Source organism: Carex rostrata, chromosome 2 (assembly GCF_964058835.1).
Source record: "Carex rostrata chromosome 2, lpCarRost1.2, whole genome shotgun sequence".
Classification (NCBI taxonomy): Eukaryota; Viridiplantae; Streptophyta; class Magnoliopsida; order Poales; family Cyperaceae; genus Carex; species Carex rostrata.
Genome location: NC_135919.1, coordinates 1877663 through 1886888, shown reverse-complemented (window position 1 = coordinate 1886888; position 9226 = coordinate 1877663). Strand labels below are relative to the sequence as shown.

The 9226-nt window shown below is 35.6% G+C and overlaps 1 protein-coding gene across 14 annotated transcripts; it reads right to left on the bottom strand.

Moving 5' to 3' along the window:
* Positions 1-495: 495 nt before the first annotated feature.
* On the bottom strand, positions 496-6470 carry LOC144568320 (1-aminocyclopropane-1-carboxylate oxidase homolog 1-like). 14 transcript variants are annotated; one of them, XR_013515643.1, is made up of 5 exons: positions 6181-6468; positions 5535-6098; positions 4193-5182; positions 3521-3582; positions 2624-2766 (listed from the first exon to the last, which is right to left on the bottom strand). XR_013515643.1 is itself a non-coding variant. In XM_078318672.1 (4 exons), exons 1-4 carry the CDS (start codon positions 6433-6435, stop codon positions 595-597), a joined length of 1074 nt encoding a protein of 357 aa, XP_078174798.1. In that variant the 5' UTR covers positions 6436-6470; the 3' UTR covers positions 496-594. The 14 variants fall into 14 exon arrangements, 1 of the variants encoding a protein (XP_078174798.1); XR_013515640.1 differs by having other exon boundaries at positions 2624-3582; positions 4193-4317; positions 4644-5182; XR_013515646.1 differs by having other exon boundaries at positions 4644-5182.
* Between the last annotated feature and the right edge of the window lie 2756 nt (positions 6471-9226).

Genomic DNA, 9226 nt, shown 5'->3' with positions numbered 1-9226 from the left:
TGTATTGAATTTGTCATATTGCAGGTCAATTTTAATCTGCCAGAGAGGTTTGATATAACTTATATGGATTCAAATGGAGAAAAAATACAAGCAATCATGATCCACCGAGCAGTTTTGAGCATTATGCTTGTACCTGTTAACATCTGGTTGTAGTACTCGAGAGCAATCTGCGATGTTTTTCTGCCGACCCAGCACTCCGATGACTGATCTGATCCACACAGATCTTAGCGCGGATCCAAAAGTTTTTTAGAGCAAGTTTTTTTGGAGCACAAAATAAGAATAAATTGGGTCCCTTTAGTTAATGGGCTTAGCTTTGTGAAAGAACAACATTGATTGACAAGTACACAGCACCACCTAAAATAGACACCACAAATTAAGACAACTCGATCGGCCAGCAAATACTACTCATTAATTAGCCACATCTGCTACAAAAGAGAAAAGACTCATTTGCATATTGCTTCAATTGAGCTCATGTACAGTATATCACACATTTCATTGCAATCTGAAATAGTACTTTTATCAACTATATGATTTCTTACACCATTTCCTTTACTATATATATTTTGATAACACACATAACAATCTTTGGAGAATTTACAATCTGAAGTAATCCAATGAAGACCGACCATCAAGGCCTTTGCTGCGGTAGTACAAAATGAAATCTTTGACTGTAGTTTCTTTGTACAGTGGTGGGCTAACCTCTGTTATTAACTCCTTTATGGGGCCATATAACCTATTACAATTTGTGTTTAAGTGAGTGGTAAAGAAGCATGCCACAGAGACTCTGGGTCCAATATCTACAAGAAAACTACCCTTTCCCGGCGCTTACAAATGCCGCTAAATAGTATGCAAAACGCCACTAAATGTCTTTCCCGGCGCTTGTGCAAGTGCCAGGAATATCTCCGTCGGCAAAAACCTTTCCCGGCGCTTCCAGATACCTTTACCGGCATTTGTAAGCGCCGCCCGAAATATGGTTTTCCCGGCGCTTATAGGCTATTCCCGGCGTTTGGATGCTTTTCCCGGCGTTGAAGAGGCGTCGCCCGAATAATCTTTCCCGGCGTTTGCAGGCTTTTTCCCGGCATTTGAAAGCTTTATTCCCGGCGTTTGGAAACGCCGCCAAAAGGATTACCATTTTTTTGAAGAGAGTCTTTCCCGGCGCTTTAAAAACGCCGCCAAAGGCACGGGATAATAAAAAAAAATTAAAATTTCAAAAATTCACTATAAATCACAAAAAATTCCATATAAATCATAAAAATTCCAAAAATGAAAATTTTTGGTCTGGGATGCTCATGAAACAACCTGGAACCCGTATTTCTATCTGAAAATAGTTTACAACTTACAAATCAACCCACTTTACCCCAAAATGAACAGCATTGCCACAGTCTGAAACTATAAACACCTCAGAAAAACGCTCCATTTCATTATGCATCTGGTAAGATATATTTACAAATTTTGAATCCTTTTCACCAGCTATGAAAACAAGGGGCTTCTTACAATCTTTCAAATCATCCCAAAGAGACCTGAATATATACCAGTTCACATTCACTTAAATACTGGTACTGTAATACAAGTCATTCATAAGCTTGCAATAGAAATGGTATAACGAATCAAATCTTGTGTAGTACCTTTGATTTGCTACATGACTTGAATCGTGTAAAACCTTAGCCAGAGATTCGACATCGTCATGCTGGGTATGATTCTGGAGAAGTCTATCAAAATGTGGCTCTTAGGCTGAAATTATATGGAATTAATAAATTATCTCTGAATCACCAAGATATATATCAAGTTCATTTTTACAAATCTCTAGCTTGAGTGGTACCTTGACCATAACTTGGTTGAATACCAAGTCTCTAGAAAATTGTGCAAACCATGTGATATAAGCAACTTAGCCCTTGATTTGTCGATTGCCTGATGTATCTTTCTATTTGATTCTTCTTTCAACCCTGGGCTTCCTGATATTATAATAGCTCCTTTGATCTGCATATGATATTTTTAAGATTTCAAAAGTTGCAAGTCAACTAATTTTTTTTTTTTTTTTTTAAATTGAGATACCTTGTTACTGTTTAGAGCCATGTGCAATGCAATTCTTGCACCCATTGAGTTACCAACAAGAACAACCCTTTGTTCTTCAGTAGAGATGGTGCATTCCTGTTTCGCATGAACCTATGATTTGCCGTGCCCAGGTAGGTCCACATAAATCGTGCATGCATCATTGGAGAGAGATTTCATTATGGGGGCCCAATCTTCACTCGTACCAAGAAATCCATGAAGAAATATGACTGTGTTTTTCTGCATATGCCCAATGCTTAATTACTTAGATATTTTTAATCAATTTATTAAAAATATATTGGGTTTCAGTAACAACTTCACTTCACATGCAGCTGCATATTATGATACTGGGTCTTAAATTGAGGTACAGTTGAACAACATTTTGCAAGTTGGATACATTACTGACCAACTGATCTTAAATTAATGAGGGTATAACAGTAATTAAGTGACTTCATAAAAAGAAGGTATAAGAAAATTTCTTACATTTGTATGCAAGCTAGCTTCTTTAACTCTAAAACTGGAAGACAAACCACCTTCATCAAAAAAATGAAAAGTTCAAACAAAAAATGCTTACTATGGCTGCTATTCCGGATGTGCATATTTTTAGAGGTGATTTACAAAATCTCCTTTAATAGCATCTAGGGTTTCATCTAGTACAACAAGCAAGCCATTTTCTTCACAAAATTTTATGATATTCTCTTCTGCTTTTATAGGTTCCTGAAATTGTACCAAAAAATGAAAATTTCAAAAATTTACTATAAATCATAGAAAATTCCAAAAATGGAAATTTTTGGTCTTGGATGCTCATGGAACAACCTGGAACCAATATTTCTATCTGAAAATAGTTTACAACTTACAAATCAGCTCACTTTACCTTAACTTGCAAATTTTACACTAAATAAGTCAAATAATGGTAAACTAACAACACAAAATAGTTTACATTGTGTCAATTAGTTGGTCCACCTCGTCTAATATAACGACCTCTACATTTAATGTTGCACCTTACTGGCCTAACATTTTCATTTCACAAAACAACCTGGTTTATATAATGACAATTTTGCCCTTCAACCTCCAAGTTGGAGTCCCCCTCCCCCTGAAGAATGTCTCTTGCACACTCATGCCTTTTACTCCAGCATCTATTTCTTAAGCAAGACATTTAATACCAAGATATAATGGTGAAAACCACCCATATAAAGGGAACAGATAGAAATCAGAACTTTTTTAACACAAATTTAACAATTATATCCTTGAGTTTTGTATAAATATTGGTATGACTATTTTCCCTTCTCCCAAAGTACAAAATGCAAAAAAGTGATTCAGATAATAGCGATTCACTGCTTAAAATTTTTGGGTGAGCTGACATTACCCAAAATGACAGTGCAAGTTTATATACCTGAACTCACAGTTGGAGGCATAAAAACTCCCAATTTCGAGCTTCTAGGGCTTCTAATAGGAGGCCAAAGGTACTTACCTATATGGAGATTGTCGGTGAGGTGCCGAGAGAGAGGAGAGGGAGCAAATGTTGCTCGCTTCCTAGTTAGAAACACACTTAAATAACAATTCCAGTAATATTATAAAGTACACCAGAGTAGACAGAATTTATGCCGGAAAGACAAGAACATTAGTAATACTAATGTAAATTGAGATTTGAAGACAAAAAGGAAAAGAACAGTGTATTATTAACAAGACTATGTGTGCTTCATCAATTTAAAGCATGTGAAATAGAAACTGTGGAGCACTTGAAGTTGCTTAATATTACAAGTACCCAAACAGGAAGAAACTTGAAGTTGAATGATCTTTTTAATGGACAGTTTAAGAAGAAGACAATTGTAATGTCAAATTCTATCTCACTAAAATCATTCATGGTAAAACTTACTGTGTCCTTGTGCATAGTATCCATATAAAAATGACAAAACCTATACAAGATTGAGACACAAAAATGACAAAACCTATATGAGATTGAGATACAAAAACCTTCTCAATTACCCCCCTCGTTAAAACCATCACAGGATATGAAATAATATCATGAAAGCTGCATAAATACCAAGCACATCCTGGTTTGGTGCTTAAATAAAGTTCTGTGCATGGTTTGAGATTTGATTGAGGATTAAAAATACCAACTTGTCAAGAGAAAAGTACTGACCTGAAGGCCATGAGGCATGAGCAAATAGATCATGGAAATTATCAAAGTATCACCAACAGAATAACAATCTTCTATTATTTTAATTGGTCATGGAAGTTAACAAGTTAGCACCTTAAATTTGATCCCTGTCATCACGACACAAAAAATAAAAGGTTCAAGTGACCAATCAAATTCCCAAGTTCAAATCAGAAAATCAATTGCCCAAGTTCAAATCAGAAAATCAAATGCCCAAGTTCAATCAAATGTCCCTGTCGTCACTTCATTTCTTCTTGTATTATGAGATCTTAAGGAATTCAGTGAAAGAAAAACGGGTTTCATGTAAAATTAGTTGAGTTTCACTCTTCTCCTTGAATTTCGCCATTACTGTCACGTTCTATCAGTTTCTCAATTTCTCTTAAATTGTTAAAGAATCTTGCAAAATTCGCAATTAAATTCAAGCCTTAGTACGTACCAGAAAGTGACAGAGAGCGAGATGAGACTTGCCTTGATTGACGGAGCTCCACAGATAGATAGAGAGTATCGCTAGAGTGGAGAAGAGGGAACGGTGTGGTCACCAGCCGAAGTCGCGCCGCCGCAGCCGCAAGGTCAAAGAGGCGGAGAGGCAAGAGTAAGGTTGAAGAGGAGAGGCGGAGAGGCGGGGATTGAGCATAGAGGCGGGAAGGGTTTTGGTCTAGAGGTGAGTGCAAAGGAGAGGAGAGGAGCGGAGGCAGGGAGGCGGGACGATTTGGGGGTCTAGAGCGCGATTTGGAGATATTGAGCGCCAGCGGAGAGATTCACCCGGCGGTTTCCTATCGCGCCGAGAAAACTACATACCATATCCCGGCGATTCCTATCGCGCCGAGCCCCTCAACGCCGCCCGATCTATACCATATCCTGGCGTTTTCTATCGCGCCGAGCCCCACAGCGCCGTTAATTGCATAATTTCTTGTAGTGAATACTGTTAGCAAGCACTCTATGCTCCACACTTTTCAACTTGTCATTTGATATCAACTGCAATTTGAAAAAAAAAAAAAAAAAAAGTTAGTATTTAGTGTTGTATAAACAAGCTGGCTGTCATATTAGTCGGGGGCGAAGTCAGGATTTTCGTCAGAGGCAGGCTGTCATATTAATCCTAATTACCAATCTGAATTCAAAGAATTTATTCTATTTTAAATCTAAATTTAACAGATGACAAAATTCAGAAATTTCAGAGGGGGGTAAAAATATTTCAGGGGCATAGTTGGTCCGGGCCTATCCATCCCCATAAAATTTCAAAATTTCAATATCCAGAGGGGGCAGTTGACCCCCTAGCTCCACTTGGATACGCCCCTGATATTAGTATTGAAAAAATAAATGGGTATACCTGCAAAAGATCACCGACATTGATTACTAAGGCTCCGTGCACAGGAGGCACATCAATCCAGTGGTTCTGATACAGGACTTGTAATCCGCCGATGCTATCCTGTAGAAGCACAGTGAGGAAATCGGGGTCGGAGTGCTTGGTTGTACCGACTGTCAGGTGGGGCTCGGGACAAGGTGGGTAGTAGTGCGTAAGCACATTCAACCCTTTGTTGCATTCTATCTCTGTTAGATAACTTGGTTTCAGGCCAAGTGCCTCTGATAGTAACTCAAATAGTATGATGCCAAGTCTCTTGATGTACTCTGTGTACTTGAAAGTTATATCTCTGCACACAGCAGGCAACTCTTCTGGTATGGGTGGTTCAGGAGCCATGGTGATTAACAAGGTATCACGCCAGTTGGCAGCTGGTGACTGGTACAAATCAAAATTGCTATTGTAAATCACTTTCTTGCTTGAATAATCCCTAGTGTAGTATTTCTTCTTAACCTCCACCTCTTCCTCATTGAACAGCTTAACCCCTTCAAGCATTTCATCAAGAACCTCCAATGGGATTCCATGGTTTACAACCTGAATTGAAACAGTAATTTTAATTTTCTTCCAAATTTATTTCAATTCTAAAATTTCTAACCAACATTGTCTAATTTTGTACCTGAAAAAAACCAAAGGTCTGTGAGGCATTTTTAACCTTTTCCACCAATTGTTCTCTAAGTGCAGCATCAGAGTTGGCTCCACTGAGATCAATGACTGGAATTTCAACTGGTAACGATACCAGTTCACCTTGTTCATGTGGCTGGATGAAAAATGGAGGGATTTTTGTGATTCCAGCATCGACTAAACCCTTCACGCCTGATTTGGTTTCGTCAAAGGTTTTGAGTTCCCTAATTCGGTCAGAGGTCGTTGTCATTTTGCTTTGGAATAATAGAAGTAGAGTATGAGATTGTGTGTGTGTGTGTATATTAGAAATATAATGTTAGAATTTGAGGATAAAAAAAAATACACTTTTGTGTAGCTTCTCACTGTGCCACGTTTCCACACTGATGGCCAGTAGTATTAGTAGCTTCTCATGCACTGATGACCAGTAGTATTAGTAGGTTCAAAAATCCGTTGATTATTATTATTATCTTGTTTTTTTTATTTGTTTGGGAAGGCAAGCAAGGCCTCTATTTTCTATTTTCTTTGGGAGCAGAATAAAATCATTTCCAGAGGAGAACTAACTACAAATTGCCAAATTTGGCAACGCAAACTAGTTTAAATGATAAATAATAAATCTACAATTTAAACAACCCCCCTCATCATCACCAAATAGCAACAGACAAGTAGCGTATTAGTACCAAAATTTAATATGGTATGTTGAATAAATTGTAAGCAATTTTAAAAAATTATAATCAAATCGAACTTAAATTCTGGATCCGTTATGCATACTTAGATGACCTTTCTATTAAGTTTTTACAATCTCATGATGACTTAATAAAATAATATAATTAAGAGTAGCCAACTTCATAAAATTATAAATTGATTATTAAAAGAATACACTTACCAACCACCGTCAAGCTTTAAAAAAAAATTAATTTTTTTTTTTGTTAAATTAATATCAAATGTCTCAAAAAATCACATAAATTTTTGTAATCTTTAAGAATGAACATGAATCTTGGTGTAAACTTGTGGTGTAGATTCATTTGCTAAGACGAACTCGTAACTAGATCTCAAACTATAAAAAAAACATATCATCATAATTAATGACATAAAATATTAGTTAAATAATTTAAAACATTCATAATGCCTCATATAAAAATTAAAATTATCTTGATCACCTGTTACAAAATTCTTTCTAAAACTACACTAGACATATCCTTGAGCCCACAAACAAAGAAAACTGTTCAAAAACAAAAACATACTCCTCTATTTCTTTTTCTTTTATTCTTCCTCAACAGAGATCGAACATATGCAGTTCCCTAAAAAATCACCAAAGAATCAAATTTCCAAAATAAAAAGAACAACTCAAAAAAAAAAAAAAACTTTATATTACCTCCAACCATTGACCCACCTTACCTTCAGAAATTTCAGTACCAATTTCAACCCTTAGTGCCTTCTCTGTTTTCTGATTAGAAAAATGGAAATTCAATTATAAAAAAGACAAACAGAAAAGATCATGGGTCTTGTTGGTAAAAAACAATACCTTTTTTTTTTTTTTTGCAAAATTTACTGATAACATTTTTGCAGAAACAATATCATTTCATTATAAGCGAATAACATTAGATAACATACAAATTCAGAAAAAATATAACTCTATTTGTTGAAAAAAATATTTCCTATAATCAACTTCTTTTTTAAAGCAATCAACAAGTTTAACTATTGATGAGGCCAACCAGCATGAAATCAATGAAAATTTATCCCTCTATTTCATTACAAGTGCAAATTATCCATTTTAATATTATATATATCTTAAGTATAATATAACCTTAATTTAATCCACAAAATTTTCTGGGATCCTAAGAACCAATATAAGAACTAAGAAGGAAAAAATTTCTTACTGTTTGGATGCATCGATTATTACTTTTAAATAGAAATATATAAATGGATTTAAAAAAAAACACGCTAATTAGATTTAAGAAAAACACAATTTCTCCACCGAGCCAACTTTTGAACGGTCTATGATTTCTGCACTGTGCCGCTTAGTCTGCAGAAACCACAATTTTATATTTGTGAGCCCGGCCCAAAACCATTATAGACTTGTCACTTCTTAGAAAGCCCAAATCAGAATTCATATATCATTAGTAGGCCGTTAACCTTGAAAACAAATGGGCCCATTTTTTAGGATATTTAAAAAAAAATTGGGATGATGCCCTCCAACCAGTTATTATTTTTTCAATTAAAATTTTATGTTTTTATATGATAATAACATGTTACCTAAATTGCTAATTTTCTATAGTAACTAATATTAATTAAATCTAATCTCCATCGTGGTGCTCAGTCATGAATTCAAAATCTTTGCATAAAGAGCACATCAACCGTCTGATTTTAGTGCGAATCTAGTCCGCACGAATCTTAAAATAGATCGGATGGTCAAGATTCAGCAGAGGATACGAATTCCACAAAATACCCTTCGATGCATTTTTAGATTCAACCCCTTTATTTTTTTTATATTCTACATGGAGGAAGCTAACACCTATAATAAAATTTTCAATTCAAGTATTAAGTACTTGATAAAAAAATTTGAAAATGTTAGAGGTGACTGAGCCACCCTAGCCATATTTACCTTCCGCCCCTGATAATAGTAGTATTTGTGTTATTTGTGCTTTTTAACGGAAGAATATAATTTAGTATTAATATTATTGGTTATTTATAGAAGGTTGCCTAGTTTATATGCTATTATTGACGGCTTGGGAACATGTCCGAAGCCATTTCGACAGGATTGCTAGATCTCCAAAGCCTTTTCAGACCGCTGTATTAAATTTTATCAAGATTGGTTAAGTCAATGCTAACAGACATTAACTTTATCTCTGTTAAGCAAAAAGTGGAAAGATATCCTCCTTCTTTCTCTCAAATTGTCATGGAGGAGGGATAGAGATTTTCTCAAAGTGGAAAGATATATATCTATCCCATAGAAGCGTATGTGCTCAGAAAAACAGAAATGAATTAAAGTATGTGTGCTCAGAAAAACAGAGGATGGAGGAGGGATAGAAGATTTTCTCTGT